Genomic DNA, 21,884 nt, shown 5'->3' with positions numbered 1-21,884 from the left:
GTGTGCTACCTAACGCACATATGTGAAGTGGGGGAGGCACTGGGTGGGAGAATACTCCAGTGTGTGGCTTAACCAAACTTTCCTTTTGTCCCTAACAATGATGAGTGATGATGAGTGACAGGGGTGTTAGGAGTGGGATCTGGGGAACAGAATGCTCCTAAGCAGTGCTCACCCAAACTCACACAAAAGGCAGCAAAAGGTCAAATCTGAGGCAAGCTTCTTATCCACTGGCATATAATATTGCACCATGTTGTGTGTCACATAATAAGCTAAAACATGTCTCTGTGGTGTGTTCACACTGACTTGACAGTATTACTTATTATGCAGTTCCACTACTATTCTTAACATCAGTTTGAAAAGGACTTTGCAGTCTTTTTAAAGTAAACACATTCTGTCAGTTATTGATTATCAAAAGCACCGTTACTGGAGTCTCATCACATTGAGCCCCTGAGATATCTCTTGCCTTTTCTTTGCCCTCTTTTTACATTTTTACAAAGTTTGCCTTGAGATTCTCTCTCTCTCTCTCTCTCTCTCTCTCTCTCTCTCTCTCTACATCACTTCCTTTTCTTGACCCAGCCTAACTGCATATCAGATATCCTCAAGTAAGATAACATGCACAGTTGTCCTTTTGTTATGCAAAATCCATACATTCTGCTTACACAGCCCAACTCTACACAGAAACCCCTCCCTTTACCCCCACACAGACATTATGCCCCACCGCTGGCTAGGCATGGGGAGGACTTGCGTGCAAGTGTTTCCCAGGAGGCAGTAGTAGACTGAGGGTTCTGAGGCCCGCGGATGGCTTTAGATGGCGGTTAGTGAGGAACCAGTATTTCTTTTTTGTTGTTGCCTGCTCTCCTTCTACCCCTCCCCCTTTCTGAGCTCAGGCAGTGATCGTAATAGGGGGTGACAGCTCACCTCTCCCTAGCGTGCCTACAGTCCTCGGAGCGTTAGACCCCCCCGCCTAACCCCCCCACCACCCCCAAGTCCCGGAAGGCCACAAAGGTTACTCCATATGTTAGTCTGAAGATTCTTATGAATCTTTTTTTCCCTCAGACAAGCATATTTTCAAGTCTTGAAAGATTTGTATGAATGAAATCAACTCGGCTATATTTCTGCTTGATCCCCTCATCATGAATAGAGCCTTTTTTGCTCCGTCATCCTCTGCCTCCTGTTCTTCTGTGTGAGTTGCGACTCAGTGGTGTGAAAAGATTCAGGGCCCGGAGTTTCACATCTATTAAGGGCTTCATGTTTGGAGAGGGAAGTGATCTGATGGCCTGGTGTTGTACGCTCACTTACACCGACTGTTTGTATGGGTACGATGTGTACGCTTGCTTCATCACCCACCGTGAATTTGTGTGTGTGCCTGTATGTGTATTTGTGTGCCTGTGTTTAGCATGCATTTAATCTTGACAGTGTGTCTTTACATGCCTTTGTGATTTCAACACAATAGTTTTGTTTTAAGTCACGGAAACACTTTTTTCATGACTTTACATTATTTGCCAAAAAGTAAGAACATTGTACACCTCAGCTTCAAAAGTGTGAATACATTCGGTTTGTTTGTTTTCTTTGTTGGATATATGATGGGCATATTTTATGTCTCTGTTGCCGATATTAAAGTGTGCACTTCTTGAGTGACTTAATTGACTCATATCAGAAAAAACCTGCTAACCTCAACAAGAGGAAAGATCCCACTGAGCGTCATGAAAGTTAACAGCCTCCTTTGATGCACATCTTGAAAAACACATTCAGCAGACATCCTTTGAGCTTTCTGCATCAACAGTAGTCTTACAAGGAGACAGTAGATGTAATGTGCAACATTATATTTAAATCAGCAGCATGAATGTATTGCACCCCTCAACATATTACACATCTTGGTGTTTGTGTGTGTCTTTGAATCTTTACAAGAGTGTTAAGGCTTGTGCAAGTCTTGGATAACCGGCGAGTGAAATTGTATAATGAGTAGTATGTGTATTGAGAGGAGGGTTTGCGTGCTCAGATGGGCAAGGAATAGCGCACAAAAGCATGTGTAGTGGTGAATATTAGAGTAGGCAGAGTGTTAGCAAGGTCACTGTGTACTGAAAGAAAGAAGTGCTTTCCCATCTCAAACTCACTCCCTCTTTCTCTCTCCCACTCACTCTGTTTCTTTTGTCAAACGCTCACTCCCTCTACTCCTCTTTTTTTAATCATAGTGAGCTTTTTAAGAGTGTTGCTCTCTACATTGAGAGGTTTTAATCCAACTAAACAGCCTTCACATTCACTCTTTTCACCTCATTTGCTACCAGACACAAAGTCAGTTTGGCATTTTATAAGCTGGTGCCTGTTTTTAGATGCTGTAGTCATGATGAACATTCCTGCTAGACTCAACTCCCCCCCCCCCCCCTCAAAAAAAGAGATAGGCAAGCTCATTTGGATGGTCGGACAGAAGTGCACAGACACATTAGCACTGCTGTGGGAATCAATCTGCAAGGTTAGAATATGCAAGATAAGTGCTGTGTGTGTGTGTGTGTGTGTGTGTGTGTGTGTGTGTGTGTGTGTGTGTGTGTGTGTGTGTGTGTGTGTGTGTGTGTGTGTGTGTGTGTGTGTGTGTGTGTGTGTGTGTGTGTGTGTGTGTGTGTGTGTGTGTGTGTGTGTGTGTGTGTGTGTGTGTGTGTGTGTGTGTGTGTGTGTGTGTGTGTGTGTGCGTGCGTGTGCGTGGCCAGCATCCTCTCCAAACACCCTTCAGGCTAAAGTGAAATCCCAGCCACGCCCCACATATCACCCCCATGTGATGTTTGGCAATGCATCCGACACCTACTCTGGACACGCACACGTCTTTTAAAAAAAAAAGAAACATATGAGCTTTCTTTCTTCTCTCAATGTGGTGTGCAAGCACATCACCCCTTCTGGCCTTAATGGCAGCCTACATATCAGAGAAGAAGCACTGGCCTGGTGTAATCTGACTTGTCTTAATTACAGGCACTATCCAGTAATAGGCTGCTTCCATAGATATCAGCCATTAGAGCAGTGTCTCTGACGGGTGAGGCCTGATTGGCTACGAGGTGGGTGATAAAGAGGCCATGCCTCATTTACCTCAGATATTTTGTTCACACATCCCTGTATTAAAGTCAAGCGTGAAGATGGCAAAGGACTGTGTTAAACTGATTTATGTGCTCTCCTGTGTGGTGCTGGCTAATCTGCTGGTCCTGATTGCATTGTCAGCAATCAGTTCTGCTCTACAAGTAAATGGTTTCATGGACAGAAGTCGTTCTAGCAAGGTTTTGATGCTGTTTTTTTATTTTGTTATTAAATGGTCCCATTTCCGGACTCATTAAAATTGATATCGGTAGAGCATTGTGACATATATTCTTTTTCCGTTGTGAGCTTATAAAAGGACCGTGGCCGGGCGTTAGGCTTGTCTGTGTGGTTTCACTTCCAAAACCTCAAACCAGCAGCTCTTGTCGGCTAACTGAACTAAACCACAACAAGTTTCCTAAAGTAGACTTTACAAACTCTTTGCACTCTCTGCACTTGTCTGTCGGTCTTGTCGGTCTTTTCTTCTCTCCCCAATAGAATGCACACGCCCTCTCGTCGTGTGCATTCCTTGAGGTTGAGCTTGTATGCTGTGATGTACGCTGATGTAGATGATGACCAGAAGGATATTGATGATTCGTTCCCAATCCTTCCATCTCACCCATTCACTTTGCCGTTGTTAGCACCAGAGTAGCATGTGATCTGATGACATGATATGTTTGAGTAATTCCACAGACGGTTTCACCATCCATTACAAATGCCATGAAACAAAGTCAAACCATTAAAGATAATATACCCATTATTAGTATGGAAATTAGAAATGGAATGCCATACAGTACTGAAAGCTTGTCACTTGAGTGACAGTTAAAGACACTCCTGGTTCAGTGCACTGTATTTAAGATATGTTTGATGTTTTTCAAACTCCATATTCGGCACATTATCCTCGGGTGGCAGCTCACACCTTGTTGGTATTTAAGACAGATCTCCACGGATATTACTGGATTGTGGTGGCGGTTGCATTTAAGGGTGCAGCTCCCTCATAACAGGGAGGTGTCGTCTGCTGACAGATCACTGTCTGGATGAGAGAGCACAGCAGCATCCCACCTCATTACCGTAGCAACACACTAACCGAGGGACCGACACACTGCTCGCTGTGATTAAGATGTAAATTTCCTCTAATTGGAATGTAAATTCATACATTTATATGAAGACGTCAGCTGTCAGATTGCAATATTGTGTCCTTTTTTCTCCCTGTCCCCTGTTCCCCAGGCAGGGACTAGGTGCCTGTAATCTGTATCGTACTCCCACAGCCCATCCTGGGATTTGCCATTTGTTTAATGTCGGGCCCATTGTCTTACATCCAGCCCGTCATTGTAATGCTTCCTATTCATGTTTCTGTGTTTTGTTGCAGTCTGATTTTCTCTCGCTACCTGTGTTTGTTCCTCCATGCATGGATGAGCCGCCAGGGCTTCGGGGACGGGGAGGGACTTTGAGTCGGGGCCGGGGTCATTGGGTGGCCGTATTTTGTGTGTGCATCGATTACTTCTGCTGAATGTTCCTCAATGCAAATAAGTCTGCCACTTTGAGAGGAAGCACATGTATCTGAAGTAATTAATTTTACCCTTGAATGCCAGCTGTGGTGTTTGTGTGACGTCTTCCAAATAGAGCTTTCTCACCAAAAAGGTGTTAATTTAGGGATTTGGCAGATGAAGTAAGTGTGTTTGCCAATATATATGGTCCATATAACTGTGATGTGTCGTGTTTGTCCTGCTAATTCTGATATTGTGCTATCATAAGGGATTGTCAGATTACATTGTGATATGGCACTTTGAGACCCAATCACTTTTAAATTGACTCCATTCAAAATGTCCCCACTCAAATGTTACAGTATGTTTAAGTCATGTCGTAGTGCGTAGCGCTGTATATGATAAACTAAATAAAGTCTTATTCAGAGTGGTTCTCTGGAGAGGATGGATGACATGCTTTTACAATGTTTATCAAAGGTGATAAAATGATTATGTAGTTAACTTTAAACTTTAAAACCTTTTAAAGTTGGCTTTTTATGTGTATATTTTCCACACAACAGTTTTAAACATTTGCTACTCAGTGGGAGAAGAAATAAGATATTACTATACATGGAGGATGTTTTATTTATATATATTCTGACAGTTTAAACACTTACGACTTCAGAACGGATACTGATTTTTACATAACAAGCTTCACCAATACCTGTCTCAACAGGTAATGCTCCTGAACCCATCAGCATGTACAAAAGGAACGTAACAAGATGTCACACCTAGCATACAGGAGCAATTAAAACATAAGTAGAAGCAACACCCTTTGTTAATGCCTTTCTGTAGAAATGTCTCCTTATAAGCAGCGCAAAGGTTATTTACATTAGTAAAAAGAAATCCCACATGTTTAGTAGAACTTGTATGTCTTATGATGTGACTGTTCAGACTGAGGTCACAATGCCACACATCTGATGTATCAGATTCAATGGGTGGTCAGACTGTAGAAGCCACACAAAAGGCTTCCTTGGTCAAGGTGTGCTTCCTCAGACTCCAGTGGTTGTGTGTTGTAAACAGTTGAACTACACTGATTGCGTTACAAAAAAATTTAACGACAATTTTGCACGTTTGATTGGCCAGTTTAGTCGGTACAGTGTATTGCTAGATTTTGTTGGATTGTGTTGGGGGAAAAAAAGACTTGTTGGACAAAAAAACTTATTACGGAATCATTATATTTTCAATAATCTCAAAACTACAAAATATATTTATATTTATAAACCACAAACAAGGACTTATAAACCACAAACAAGGAATGAATGAGTAAAATCATTACCATTTGTCGCGTAAAAGACAGAACTGGCTGGCGTTCCAGATCCTGCCCACAGGACATGTTTTGATAAACTAACAAGAGCAGGCCAATTTCCCTTTTGTATGTTTGTGGACAGATCATCCGGCATCTCTGGGTGTGTACTCGAGGATCCTGCATATCTCCTGTGCATTCCTTTCAGGCATAGCTAGCGTGTGACATCTCACAGGTCACGCAAACCTTTCCACAAAGGAGTTTCCTATGCAGGAATTGTAGGGACATTTCCTTTATTTTGTACACTCTTTCTAAGAAAGTGTTAGTGCCGATATGTAGAAATGTGTGTGTGCCTACAGACCTTACTCAAATAAAATAAATGACCTTTAAGACAACGACGTGTTCGTGTGTGTGTGTGTGTGTGTGTGTGTGTGTGTGTGTGTGTGTGTGTGTGTGTGTGTGTGTGTGTGTGTGTGTGTGTGTGTGTGTGTGTGTGTGTGTGTGTGTGTGTGTGTGAGAGGAGGCTGAAGGTTTGACAACAGCATGTGTAGGTGTTGTAAGGTGCAGACAATTAAAAACACTAGAGCTCTCAAGAAGAACATCCAGGCTACATCAAGCAGGGAGGAAAAAGGCAGAATGGACCCTTCTAAAAACAGTGGTTACTTCAACACCAGTACGTCTTTGCAGGCTTTGCCTTTTGTGTTGTACGTGACAGAGCCTGGGATTCCCACGCAGTCTGATTCCAGCCTGTCTCAGGAATCCTGACTATGCTGCTAATGCATGTCAATGCCACTCCGCCCATCTGTGGCACCATACCCTCCCAGGAAGAAATCCTACTAAACCTGCTCCCTTCACTTCAATTCAATCTCTCATCGTATGTTTATCACACCAAATCAACAGCATGGAAAACGGACATGTTCCTAGCGGTTGTTTCTGTTAACCAGGAATTTGCCTCTGGTCAGGTGAACCGGTTGGCCCTAGTCATGTGAGTTATTTTAATGTTCGGGATTGGCTCGTACACCCTGGTGACTGTAGAGAAGCCTATCAAGGATTATATCCGATGCAGCCCTCTTACACACACCCCTCAGTGATTTACAGTTCCTCCCTTCGCTTGACACGACTTCAGGTGTGAGAGGAGGAAGTGAATCATCTCCTTTGCCTTTGCGTGCCATTGGAAAAGTTGTTTAGAATTTCATATATTAAGTATTTGTATTAATTTGATTTGTTTCAAGACATTGATGATAATATTTCATACAGCCCATCACCTGCTCCTGTAGTCCTCTGGCTCTTTTGCCACACAATTCCACACAACCAGCCAGGCTCACAGCACAGACATACAAGAGGAGAGTTTGGGAAGAATTGGGAGAGAGAGAGAGACCATTGTGTCCCCCAGGTATGACAGAGTCACTCATCCAGAAAGATCCCACATGGAGGGAGGTGGGAGAGAGGGAGGGGGCATAAAGGAACTCTTGGCTTCCTCTCCCCGTAGTGCCCCCCTTCCCTGAAAACACATCTGTCTTCTTTTCTCTGCCACACACTTTTTCTGCATCCTTCGCTCACCTTCTCACTCCAGTAACAGACTTTTCACTGCTAAGAGCTTCAAATGTTTTTTAAAAACATTTTGGGCGGTCAGGAAGTGTGCAGCTTGTCACATGTCATGCCAGCTGCCATATTGTGTCCGACTTTCTTGAGATTTAGTTCTCTTTTTAGTCAATGTTCTTTGGCCTTCGGACACACTGCTGCTACCCCAAGCGGTCCGTCTTACATGCAAATAGGTGTCAGCTCCACTGTGATCTCCATTGTAGTCCATGGCAGAGCTATCTCATGGCTGCATGCATTAAAACAATTAAACGTTGTCCCTCCCCCGACACAACAATCATTTGCGGATGTGTTGGGTGAAATTTAGCAAGAAATTATCATTTTCTGAATCACTTCACTCTGCATGCTCGGTGTTTGTTTCATTCTTTCTCTTTCTCCGTCTCGTCTTTGAGCTCCTAAAAAGACTTGGAGCCCCCTGCATGTCCTTCTTTTTGCTTCTTTTCTCTGTACTTTTTTTTCATCATTATCCAACAGCACTTTTCTGTGCGTGCAAATGCTTTCTGAACGGCGTCCTTTCTTCCCTTTCAGGCTGGATGTCATTGTTGCTGCCTGTGGGCTGGGTGTATTTATTTAGGGGTAATTGGTGTGTGGATGAGTGAGGTAATGAGGTGCATCCACACTTGGCTGCTCCCCTCCCTGAGAGCCTGAGACAGACGTAGCCTAGCTGGGCTCCGGCTTGAGCTGTACCACACTGCTGTTTCCTCCACACAAACCAGAATGGCTCTTTCATACCCAGGTGGACAAACACAATCACTGGGGCTGATACCTAAATGAGGCGTCTGCTGTTTGAAGGGTGTGTGTGTGTGTGTGTGTGTGTGTGTGTGTGTGTGTGTGTGTGTGTGTGTGTGTGTGTGTGTGTGTGTGTGTGTGTGTGTGTGTGTGTGTGTGTGTGTGTGTGTGTGTGTGTGTGTGTGTGTGTGTGTGTGTGTGTGTGTGTGTGTGTGTGTGTGTGTGTGTGTGTGTCCACACACACAGTACATATCCTGTGTGTTTTCATGTGCTTGTATTTGTGGGTGGAGAGGGGAAAAACAGCTTTTGGTTGTTGGCCTGTCTCTGTCTTGAGTCCTTGTTTGTCTTGCAGCTTGTGTTTGTATAAGTGATTTTCCCTGTGTGTTTGTAAGTGTGTGTATATCAGGCTGAGTGGGTGTTCAATGGAGCTCAAGGAGGACCTCTGGCTCTAGTAGCCCCCTGCCAACCTCAAACTGCCCCTGATGTCCTGCAGAGTTACCTAATGATTTCTCTTACACCTCCCTTATCTGTCTGGCCCGTCTGACGCTACAGCCTTTACATGCCATTTGCTGCCTCATATCCTGTGAAATTCAATTGCACATCTCCAACTGTAGCCAGAGTAGGGGGACCTCCCTCTCGCTCTCTCTTTCCTCTCTCACACTCTCTTTCTGCCATGTCCCATATTTGTAAATACAAGCATAAACAGTTCTACCACCACACCACATTTCTTCCATATTATCTCACAGCAACGTGTCATTTTCATGTGTTAGCATTATATAAAGTTGACACTTCATTTCACTGCAGTCTGTTGATGACAGACTTTGAATGAGATGTAGAAGTTTTAGACAGGGAAGCTTGGATGTTTGAGGCTGCCCACAGGTGTTCGGCAGATAATATTATGCATAGATTTTTTTGTTGTTATCAGGGTAATTGGTGTAGACCTGCCAGCCTTTGATAGACACACAATTACTGTATGTGATGCATAAGTGGACTCATTTTAGGGCAGGATTTTGAGTTGCTAATGGTGCATTATTCAGCTTTTGGTCTGTCCCCAAAAGTGCCGGGCCAAATCAAACACGCCGCTCCAGGATAATTGAGGCCCACTCCGCACCCCCTGCAGTGAGCAAGGCAGAACTGTAATCCCCTGACAACTCTGACTTGGCCCCAATCTGGCAAGCTGCCCATTTCCCAGCAAAACGCTGAACTCAACATTGGGGAGAATGAAGAAGCTGATCGTCACATTTGGAACGCTTTCCAATTTTGTTATTCTTTTCAACTCAACAGTGCTCTGTAGCCATCTCTTTACTTACCCGTACTTTGTTTTATTTTAAACTATACTTCACTGAACATAATTACACTCAAACCATCAAACTAATATTCTTAACCATTAGTCTCCTCAAGCTTTTGTGGTTTTATGATCAAAGGTTTTTGGCAAATAAGTCCAACCCTAACCTCAGAAATACTTCCATTTGTCTTTTAAAACTGTTGCCGGAGACTATCACGAAATGAAAGGCTCTGTAATTACATTCAAACATAGAGCAAAGTGAACTTGTACTGTCAAATGCAGTTTTGTGAAATTAGGAAAGGAATGTCATCTTACATAATCAGGATAGTCACTTTACTAACCAGCTTGCTATTGCAGCTCGCTAGCTTTGCTCTGATATTGATTGTTCCCCCATTTCCAATCAACTCTAAAACACCTTCAGGGGAAATTAATGTATATCAATTTAAACACAACTGGACTGGCATGTACAAAAAAAGTCTACAGACATTTTTTATTAAATATGTTTCATAAAATACCTTAAAAAGACTGCGTTCTTCATCATCTTGTCACAAATCTTTAATGGAGGGAACATTCAGTCTCCTTTTACTAATATGTACATCATGAAGATTCAAATGTGTATGTGTAAATGCTGTTCATCATAAAGCCACTGTTTGTTTGTTTTTTGAGGAAAATAAGTGTTCATATTTTTTAATGTGTTAAGTTTGTTGTCACTGTTTTAAAATCCAGACATTGTCTGCAGTGCCACTTCTTATAGGGGTCATCTGCAGAGAAGATATCACATGCATGTAGCACTGTCTCTCTGATTGTTTACGTGAGCATGCATTCTCCCCAGGCCCTGGCTCACTGTTTTAATGGCTTTAGTAATGCTTCACAATTAACACTCAGCCAGCGCTCTAGGTTAGATAATGGCTGGTGTGTTTCAGGCTAAATTAGAAAACACAAAACAAGAATTCCCCATCACCCACAGTGCTTCTAGGACCTAGAGGTTACGGGGGAAATAGAAGGTGCTGAATTTTTTGACAGGGCAGCCGAGGTGATGTCTCATTCCCTCTGACATCTTAAACACCCTAAAGGTGGCTTTGCCAACAGTCTACCCAGGAAGCACCTCACCTAGCTGTGGCTAAATTTACACAACCACCTGCCCACAGGGAGCAGATTGGAGAGGAGAGCAGAGGTGGAGCTGGGGTGAGGATGGAGGACAAATAGGGGAAGAGAGGAGGAGGGGGTAGGAGATTGAGGTGTGTCTGATTGTCCAAGGTCAAGTTTCACGTAATTTGCTATTTGAATGAAGAATATTAAATTGAGAGATTTTATTGGGGAAGTTTCAGCATTTCTCTTTAGTATTCTGTCCCTCTTGGCTCGGCTGTTCTCAGTTGTACTGCAAGTTTGCATCAGAGAGGAGACAGAGAATAGGTCAGATTTGAGTTTTCCAGAGTGCATTTAGGAACTCAGTAGAATAGTTGAACGAAGCTTTCAGCCCCCAGCGATTCCTGTTCAACTCCACTGAGAGCACATCAGCTGTTTTCTCATTTCTCATTTCACTGTGAAAGTGACCTTCATTTCAGAGTGTCACAAATAACAGTGGGGGGGGGGGGGTTAATGGTAATACCTGAGCCCTTTGAAAGACTAAATATAAGACATGTCATAAGATAGGCTGTCTAATAATGTACAGCATTTTTTTTTATTGTTTGATTTGTTTTTATCTTTTCATTTCACAAAATGCAAGTTGGAAAGTTATCCAAGAGATCATATTGCAAGCTATCACTTTTGTTATTATTGCCACATTTTAATGAAAAGGCAAAGCCTCTTTCCCTTTAGAACTGTATATTCCTGCTTTTTATGACTACACTCAAAGGCTGCATATATTGAAGCTCTCAAGACAGACAGTCGAATAGAATGGTAACAATTCTAGATGCTCCCCAGTGGAAGAGTTCAGGCTGTTTGCCTGTGGGCTGATGTGGAGTGAATGGCCTTAGAGGCTCTAGGCTGGTCTATGTGTGGCCCGGCTGGTCCAAGTCAGCAGTAATGACTGGCTTTGGCCAGCATGCCTGTTAATGTGAATGGGGTTACTCTGGGCAACACCTTTTCAGCTGGGTCCTATGAAGTCCCCAGTATGGTGGTCTTTGTCCACACAAGGGCTGTCCTCTCAGCAAAAAGGGCTCCTTTTTTGTGAGGACTATCAACTGGTGATGGATTATACCCACGCCCCCTTTATTCATCCGGGCAGACTAACAGACACGGATGCGCGCAGACATACACACACTCTCACACATGCATGCAACCACAAAGACATCAGCCCATTATCTTATACAAGTGTTTCAAAAAAAGGGTTAAGGTGCTCACATACAGATGCACACATCTTACTTGTTTTTCTTCAACTTTTCTTCAATATTTCTGTTTACTTTTTCTCCTCTCTTTTGCTGAGTGATGATACAGAAATCCTCATTTGCTTAATGAATGCTACTACATGCGTCCAAGTTGCCTTTGTCATCCATGTGTTAGCATGGATAGTTCCTGCAGGTGCACCGCTCTTCTACTATACGATCATTCTCCTTTATTGAGGAGTTAACTGACATATTCATACATGCCACTTTGCGCTGGTCATTGTGGCACCAAGCTGGTAGAAAAGAGTTTGTATTTGTTCTGCTATGTTCTTCTCCCAGTATGGATCTTGTGCCTTACAGTGCCATACAACTCAGTGCAGCACCAGTACAAGAAGGCAGGTGGTTGGAGGTTCACAGACTTGTGGTGGGAGCTTTAACATCATCATGTTGATGCTGTAAATATTTCAAATGACAGATAATATGTTGTTATCTTCTGCCCTCTGTCATATTATAAGTTATGGTGTGCTCTAATCCTTCATGGTCTTTTGCTAGCACAACAACTGACCATTCTTAACTGAGTGTGATCGCCCCCACCCCTCCCCAGGGGTCAGCCACTTACCCAGGATGACACAGTAACCTCCAGACGACCTTTCGCTTTGCTAAATGTCATGCTTGTAAACTGCCTGAACTCCATCACGGCGCAAACGGGAGAAATAGGTTGTTCTGTTGGAAGGCAGGCTGGGTTCAGGAAACCCAGTTTATACTGGCCGGCTTTGTGTGCGCATGTTGTAAATACCTCAGTGCGACACATGCATAAGCAAGTGGCAGTGTGTGTCTGTCTGTCTGCTTTTGTACATGGGTGTATGCACTTGTAGACTGAGTGCAACACAGAAAAGAGAATGAATAATAAATGATCAAATATCCTTGGTAATGCTCTGGCTTTTATTTGTTGGCGACTAAAGGACCTGAGCCTGTTATGGCAGTGATCTTAAAGGGTTATTTCGACATTTTGGGAAATGCGGTTATTTGCTTACCATCTTGTCGTTACCATGAGGTTGCCAGGCAACCAAGGAAGTCGATGCTACCATACATAAGTTACTTTTGCACAAAACCACGCCAAAAAACGTTGCCTTTTGGATTAAACAACCAAGGTATAAAGAGTCAAGTAGTTGACTTTAGAGTTTGGGAGGCAGATTTTTTTTTTTTGCCCTCGGAAATAGCTAGACTAGCGGTTTCCCCCTATTTCCAGTCTTTATGCTAAGCTAAGTGGCTTTTGAGAGTGGTATTGTTCTTCTAACCTACACAAATAAGCGTCTGTCCTAAATTTGTCTAAATATGTCGTCAGTTGATTTCCCAAACTGTGTTGTATTGTGTTATAATAATTGTATCAAAAATCTAAATGCTCAAAGTGGCCTGAACTTGATAATAATGAAGATGTGGGCCCCATTGCCTATAGACAGTTTAATAATGGATTAGGTTATAACCTCGTGCTGTTTTTAAGATTTAAAAAAATGGATGTTTAAGGCATCTGTGTAGCACTAGAAAACCTGCTTTTACCAAAAGTGTCAGTGGTGTTTGAACCTGAGGACGTGCATATCAGAGTCATGGTTTGAGGCGCAAAATGTTTGAGGGGTGGAGGGCACAAGAGGTCCCCCAGATATGCTGTCATAACTGATGCAGCCACGCTCTTTGCTATGGGCCTATCTGTAGTGAAGGCAGCACTTAGACATGTTTGTACTCTATGCCCTACATCCCCCTCCCTTTCTCCCCAGGCACCATGTCACTCCAGGGGTGGACTAGTACTCCCTGACTATGCCCAAGTCCATAACACCAACTAACCCCCCCTCCTTACTCCCCACCACCACTGGGGTCAATGCGCCCTCGCCCCCTCACCCTGCAACGCCTACGGTCCATACCAACACTGCCCGCCAAAGAGAAACAAAACCAAACTGAAAAGAGACAAAATGGCCCCACGCTGCTTCCCCTGTCAAAGCTCTTGACAGGCCCGTGCAGAGGCCCCCAGAGGAGGGTTCAGTTGAAGATGATGACGACGGAGATAACAAGTCAAGTTGTTGTGTTACAGCACAGTTACACTTTGGCCCTTGTTTGTCCATTTGGTTATTCAAAAGCATCGCAGAGCCAACTGATTCCAAAGCATGTCATGTTTAGTAACATGACAGATACTATCAAATGCTGTTTTACATCAGCCTGTGGAGCGTGAAGGGTAAGTGAGGAGCTAAGAGAACAGGAATAAACATTCCATTAGGTATTAAAAAACCTTGAAATATTGTCAGCTAATCAATTTCCTGCTTGGACATGTCTCCCTTTTAATAAAATTCAGTCAGCTATTAGTCCCTTCCCATTCTCCCAAGTATTTGGGAATATAATTACACTCAAAATGCTTACTCATCCTTCTGCCTGCCTGCTGCCTACTGTGTCAGCTGCATTAGCCATCAAGCAGAAGAGATGAGGAGCCTGTGTCTGTATCTGTCTATCTGTCAGTCCGCCTGACTGTCTGTAGGCCTGCCTCTCAGATTATCCTGGATCAGGCAGCAGGTGACATGGCGAGCAGGTGACCATCACCCGATTACCAAAAGGAAACCCGAGATGAGCTCCAGTGTAGTTTACATTTGTTTCTTTCTTCTCCTGTCACTCATGAACTCTTCTTATGCCTCTTTTAATCACTAAACATTTACATTTACAATAGTTCCATGTCTAGAGGACATATAGAGAAAATGTATCCTTCCTTCCATGTCATGTAAAATGTTATATTTGACTAATTCAGCTGATGCCGAATTGTTTGAATTCCTACTATTAGTAGGGAGAACGTTCAAAATGCCCTGACAAAGACATGAATGCATTGACATTTATTCAAAAAAAGAATACTCACCTGATGTATAATGAATTAAATCAACACTGTTCACGGCATAACAACTTCCCTAGTCAACAGGTTGTTCTTAGGGCAAGGTCACGGATCGAGTTGCACTCTTTGTGAGGACAAAAGAAGAGGAAGGAAGAGCTTCTTCTCAGCTTTTGTTAGGTGCAGGTGAGCTAGAATTACCAAAGTGATGGGATTTATGCTGGGTTGTTTCTGCTTTTTTGCTGGTATGGTAGCTGAATTCTTTTGTGAAATGTCCAGTGTAAATGTGATGATAGTTTGCTTCCATAATAAAAACGGACATCACTTCATTGTGCAGGTTTTGGTGTGTTGGAGTTAAACCTATGCTGTTACTGAACTGTCCTATAGCTTCAACAAATGATTTCCCACACAACGCAGTGTAACTTTAGAGGTGTGGGGGATTACGGCACTGGGAGGTGATTTAGCTTGGTTTAGTGACTGGATAGACCAGCAAGTCTGGGAAATTTCGTTATGCTACCATTTTGACCCTTGGCTGGTTGTAGAAATGGGACTGGGAATGGAGGACATTGGCCTGGTGTCATGGACAGACATACACATTAGTTTACAGTGGATGCCCTGCAATTGTGCTGCTCGGGGAAATTGAATTGGCAAAAGGTATCACCTCTAATGTGAACACTGTCCATGAATACTGGACTTCCTATATAAATCCATTCAAACTGTATACTTTTTAAAAATATCGGTGCATCAATAATACGATAACTTGAATTTCTTATCCATGCATTCTCAGCATATACCCAGATTGCTTTGTCGACATTTCCTCTGTGATTGTTATGATTTCAGCTTAGTGGTACAATGTTCAGTTTTCTCATTTCACTGACTTAATAGAGCTTACAACAAATACGACCAAATTACAACAATGATTGTGTTAAGTAGGTGTTTATGGTAAATATCGTGTCACTTCCATGAGCATGTTCCAACATCGGCTAATCTGATTGGAACAGCCAGACCGGTTGTCATGCGTTCCACCGAGGTGTTAGGTTTCCCATAGTTTAAGCTGTACAGTGACATGGGCCATTTGAAAGTGTGGCTCAAACTCTATGGAAGAAATGACTCGTTAAATTAGCACCTAATACTCAAGTCATTAGCAAGCCGTTACCCCCAGTGGAATGCCTTTGATGGTACTGCTTTGTGTGAGTAGGTCCTGTTTAAGCTCCAGTTGGAAATATTGGTCTGTTTGGATCTTGGAATATAATGCTCTTACATAACTCTGTTACACTCATAACTAAAATGAACATTGAAAAAGTGATTTGATGCTTTCTCTGAGCTATAAAACAACAATGTGCCATCAACCACACACAAACAACCACCGGTGTATGTGTGAGCGACCGGATGCAAGCAGCATGAAGTGCCATATTCCTTAAGAACCGGGTCTTTGGGGTGTTTAGTAAGCTGAGGGGAATTGTCCATTGTGGGGTGATATTAGTAACCCTCTTAGGCAAAGCCAGTCTGTGGGCCGGCCCTGAGGGCTCATTTCAAGTGCTTAGTGCTCGTTTGGAGCTTTGTCACCCCTCACCCTGTTGCCAGCATGGCCCCAGCCCCTCTGGCTGTGGAGCAGAGCTGAACCACAGACCTTCACCCCTGCCTGCCACTAGGGAGGGAACACTAACATCACATTTCTAACACACACTCAAACTAACATTATGGCACACATCCATTTTTTTTACAACACCCCCCAACCTCCACCAATGCACCACAGCCAATGGTCTATTTTCCCGCCGTCTACTCCCATCCAACACCCCCCCGTCTCCCGTTTTTTCCTCTTTCTCCACCCTCGTGAATGTTGCCAGGCAGCAGAGAAAGACTTCACACACACACACACACCCCACTATGCCTCTGAGTGTTTTCCGGATGTCCTTGTTTACATCATGGAGTGTGCAGGTCGTGGGGAAGCGGACTCAGAGCCTCTCTGGTTTAACTGTCTAAGTCCTAACTGACCATTAATTTGGTGTCAATGCAAATGTTCATGGCAGCCCCTCACATATTTGGGTGCACATTTTAAAAATAGGGTTGAAAAAGAATTGAAATATTTTATTGGATTGACCTTCAATGAGTTATCTTGCGTTGAAAGTGATATGAAAGTAATTTATTTGGAGTGTCGAACTGAATATAAAGAATGTTTTCATGCCCTGATAATCAATTACAGTTATCAGCTGTAATATTGTCTGTCACTGATGTGCAGGATAGTTGCTAACTGTTACTAGGCTCCCTCAAACCGATCGATTGGTTATGTCTGCTCCTCCCTCCAACTTTGATGTTAGCATTGATTGTTCTCATCTGCCCCTGAACTCAAAGGTTAGAGGAGCTGAGCCGCACTTCTGGATTGCTTTGACCTTCGCTCTGCACATGCTCAGTGGGTTCACAGAGCTCAGAGCCAAACAGACACGGCGTAGCCAGGCCCATGGGTGCGTGACAGCAAGACAACGGTGTGATCTCTTTTTTCTTTTTTTACTCACCCACTGAGGGTGATGTATATGTGATTGATTTTTCGCTCTCTACCGTGTTTCCGCTGCGGTGCACTAAGCAGTACTGAGTCCAGGCTTGATCAATGCATTGTTTTTCTTTTTCAATCACACTTGAGTGAGCTGAAGACACGAAAGGTTACACAGGTGAGGTTTGGCAGGGGTGGAAGTTTGAGCTTCTGGAGGCCCCCTCAAGGCCAATATGAGTTTGCGTGGATGTTCGTGTGTGTGTGTGTCACAGAGAGAGTTATACAGAGAGAAGTTTAACTAATTTATCATGTCTTTTACCAACTGATCATTCTTCTTGTGTCAAAGGAGCTAGTTTATGCTCATTTTTTATCTCTTGTCTTTTCTCATAGTGGTATTTTCCGTCTGTGCATCTATAAGTCATGTGTAACCTTACCTTTACCATTTTACATTAAATTATAGGTCTTTCAGATTGTCTCAAGGCTGCCCCAGATAATCTCCTCTTGTTTCCTCTCCTTGCTTGACAAACGGTCTTCCGACACACACACAAAGGCAATGCGTTGAACAGAGAAGAGACCACTTGAGGCACCTCTGACCTCTTAGCCACAGTAGCCACAGCAAAAGGCTTCATATCAGACATGAACATCATGGATGTAAAAACATAATTACTTCAGACTGAGACCTTTGAATGCTCCTAAAACAAGCTGTATTAATCTAAGGGAGGAAGTAGTCTGTCCTGGAGGGGTTCAGAGTGCTCCGTAGTCCTGAATTATCTCTTAGTAATGACGCTGTTAAACCCTGTACCCAAACACCTAGTCATTACGAAAAAGATAAGTATCTGTGGGAGTGGAAGGGCTCTCCCAAAGCTGCATGTCTTGAGGGGGGAAGGATGTGGCATGCGTGGACTTTTCAGAGCGCTGGGGTGGGGTGGGAGCACAGGCTTTGACCAGTTGGTGTCAGATGTCATGGCAGATTCTTTCAGGGGCAAATTACAGGGTTTAACTTCTCTTGTACCCGGGATGCCTGTATTCTGATTTAACTTCCTCGATAGACACTCGAGCAACGTGCTACTCAACACCATTGTTGGGCGCACACTTGACTCTGGAGATACTTCACCTCCTCTCACGCTCTCAGCACCTCTTCAAGACTTTGTTCATGAAGTTCCATTAGGGGCCTTTCCTACGGCTTCTTGAGAGAGCAGAGCAGTGTAGCCCCTCTTAAGGTTTATAGTAGTTAGCGTGTTGGTGTTAGAGGGCTTTACATGAGTGGCCCTCATTAACCTCTTAGCGTCTTTGTGCTTCGAGTTGGCACAGGGCTACTCCATAGATAAGCTTTCCTATGAAACAGCTAAAAGACTTGATCCTAATGACTCTGGTATTAGCTGAACATAATCATCTGTGTTGCAAACAAAGCCAATCAACACTAGTGCAAACACATCCAGATATAGCACGCACAACTGCGTCTGAACGCACCTCACCTCATAAATGTCATACATAACTTCTCGAAACACCCTTACCTCACACACTCTCACACACAGACATATTCCCTGTGAGCTGTAACAGACCCAAAGCTCTCTGAAGCATTTAGCAGCCCGCTAGCAGGTTTACTCCTTGATGCCAGTGCTGAGGGGAGTGCTGAAGCATCTAATGCAATTTCAACCCAACATGGCTTTCTGTGAATAAACATCACTGAAGTGTACCATCTACTGTATGTTGATCCACTGTAGTGCTTTCTTTCTTTTTCCTCCACACAAGGTGATCTAATACTCTGCCCCCCCCCCCCCCCCCCCCCCCCCTCTCTCCCTCTCTCTGACTTCTGTAGAGACTGCATTTGCCTCCAGACTTGTCTGAGACGGTGAGTCGTGTGAGCAGGGGAGAGCTGGCAGGAGCGGCCACGGTGGCTTCAGCCTGTGGCTCTGGAAGTTCCGGCAAAAAACACCTGGACTTCTAGAGCTCCCACACAGTCGCCAAGGGCAACCAACACCTGAAACGCTGCGGCGTTGTCCTCTTTACCATGGTGACCAGGTTGTTCCCTCGCCCACGTAATGTCAACCTCAATAACCCTGCAAGCCATTACCACCTGCCAACTGTCCCAGCCAGGGGTGAAGATCTAAACATCAACTATATTTCAAGTTTTTTTAATATAAACATACAGTACACTCACAAATTGACATTTGCACGTGCCATTCTGCTATGAGAAGTTCATGTAACTTATATGTGTGGCCAAGGTTGAATACCTACAGTTTTCTTTTTTTCACTGTAAGTTGCAAAAATGTGAGCCATTTATGAAGGTTTATATGATTGGCAGGGTGAACAGTACGTAACCCAATTCAAATGCAAGATGACGGGATTATTCAAAGGTGTAGTCAGAACATTAGTATAGCAGCAATCAACTATTTACAATGTAAAGATATGGTGGAGCAAATAACGAAGTCACACTCCCTCTGTGTTTGTTGTGATCCAAACTCTGTGCTTTGTTTACGTAGACGGGCCGCCCACTCGTGCATTGTAGTGCACGTGATTCTCTCTGTGGTGCCCAGCTGGCTAGCTAATGGCCGCCGCTCTTCACTGCGCTCATACAGCGGTTACCGCGCTGTTAGCTGCTAGCCGCTGACTCAGCCATCTTGATGTTTAGAGCCTGTGGACGCAATAGAAATGCTAAAAACGTTGTACATTTTGTTTATTTTTTGTTGTGCTCGGTCTCTGGGGATTTCACTTACAACTAAAGTGTCATTATGAAATATTTTTTAGTCTACACAGACTCTCACTCTTGGCAAACATTAAATAATTGAACTGCCTTGTCCCTCGCTTTGAGCGTACTGTACAACCAAAGTGGCCACTCCTGACTAGCTCCTCTATGTACAATAGTATTCTTTTTCTTGGAAAATGTAATAAAATGTGCTTTTCTTTAGTTAAATAAAAGCAAATAAATACACAATGCTCAGCATCTGCTCTTTATTTATGTTTTTTTGTTTACATTATCATCTGAAAGGAAAGTTGACTATCTGTGAGACTGTGAGAGGACGTAAAGTGAGTGTGTTATGTATGACTGATCTCTGGTCTGCCTCACTGGTTTCAGGTTCGAATAGGGATGCTTCCATCTGACCCTGAGACTGCCGGTGAGTTACGTCTACCTCCAGTGAGCTTGAGAGCTGAGCAGAAATGTGGGCAGAGGGTAGTAGAGCTGGATGTGGGTGCAGGCTTCACACCTCATCAGGCATGTTTGCTGGATGAGCTGCTTTGCCATGACAAGTCCAAAAAAACAAATTAGGTCAAATGGTGACATGGAGAAACGGAGAAAAAAAAACACATGAAAAATTAAATGTTTCATTTTTGTTTTCCTCAGTCTGCTGCTGATGCCAGTTTGAATAATTTTGCCTGTGAAAACTGGCAGTATTGGTAACCATCTGCAACACGTGTTGGGCGAGGGTAGTGTTACCTGACAGCTTCATGCATGAATGGAGTGCTCTTATATTGGGTATATGAGAGAAAGATGAGATACATGGGTCACTTATACAGGTGAACAAAAGCTTGAGTTATCAAGATAAAAACTGTTTTGTAAGTTATTGTTGTGGCAGAGCTGACATTCAGGACACACGGTTTGGGTAGATTAAAATAGAATTATTTCATTTTAGCATTTGTTAATGTTGACATATCCCTGTCTGTTTGTTTACACTTGCCATGTCACCATAGTTCAAAGTACATTATTTTCTAAGTTATAAAACCTTTAGCAAAGTTTTATAATAATATAATACATTTCTTCTATGCACATTGTAAAGAATGAGAGTTCTCCCATTTGTATTTACATTTAGAATGTAGTGAGTTATCAGCCATTCAGTATACACATATTATACTTGTAGCTATGCATGTTAATTAAGATTGAAATAAACAACATTTAGAATATTACTTTGTATACCTGATTGAGGGTGGATTTGTTTGATGAATGATTTATATGAGGCTCTTTAGAGTAAACAGTATACTGTACAACCCAATTTCTTCTTTTTAATCTTTTCTTTTTTGTTGATCAAATCTCATAATGGTTTATACCATGTTATTTTCTTTTGTTGTTTCCATTGATCTTAATGTAATCGGCAACAATAACACATAAGATATTCACTCATTTCACAGGACCTATTTCTTTAAAGCCACACTCGGCCTGAAGCAAAGACAGGAAGCTATGGGACCGAGTGTAGAGAACCTTCTTTTATGATTACGTGTCTTTTGGCAAACGCTGCTCACGTCCTATGGAAAACAACTATGGCTTAAGGAATTTAAGCCATAGTTGTTTTCCTACACTAGCTTTAGCTGCGGTCTTATTTGTTTTATTATTAAATGGCCAGCACATTGCAGCACCATTCAAGTACAATGTGGGTCAGTTCATTTTTACCACACTCGATATCTCTCTGCCAATTTTGGTTTAATAAAGCAGACCCACCTTTGCAAATGAGGTTACCATATCTGTCAAATACAAAAGATACAAAGCTAGTACATTATGTATTGTATTTACAATGATGAGAGAAATTTCCATTCATGTTTGCATAAAGCACGCACTCACACACAGAACATAACCGCTGACACTAAATAGGAGAATGTTAGCTTCTGTTTGCTGCTCAGAATTGTTGTCTCATTAAAAAAATAGATCAAAGTGCCCAAAGTTCTTCGGAACTTTTCCAGAAACATATACTGTTTAACTTGTTTTCCGAGTGAGAATTACATTTAAACCGTTTCATCCCAAAGCTGTGTATTATTTAGACTTCCACTAATTGCAGTCTTCCTTGT

At 42.9% G+C, this 21,884-nt stretch overlaps 1 protein-coding gene across 1 annotated transcript in view; it reads left to right on the top strand.

The window, feature by feature from the left end:
• The window catches only part of elp4 (elongator acetyltransferase complex subunit 4), a 48,648-nt gene extending 28,605 nt beyond the window's left edge, over nt 1-20,043 (top strand). Inside the window, exon 10 of the mRNA XM_034526906.1 lies at nt 18,928-20,043. Within this exon, the coding sequence (XP_034382797.1) occupies nt 18,928-19,056 (129 nt within the window). The 3' untranslated portion in view covers nt 19,057-20,043. The remainder of the gene's footprint in view (nt 1-18,927) is intronic.
• Nucleotides 20,044-21,884: the final 1,841 nt, after the last annotated feature.

This window comes from Cyclopterus lumpus, chromosome 3, assembly GCF_009769545.1.
Source record: "Cyclopterus lumpus isolate fCycLum1 chromosome 3, fCycLum1.pri, whole genome shotgun sequence".
In the NCBI taxonomy this organism is placed as follows: Eukaryota; Metazoa; Chordata; class Actinopteri; order Perciformes; family Cyclopteridae; genus Cyclopterus; species Cyclopterus lumpus.
This window is presented reverse-complemented; position numbering and strand designations above follow the sequence as displayed.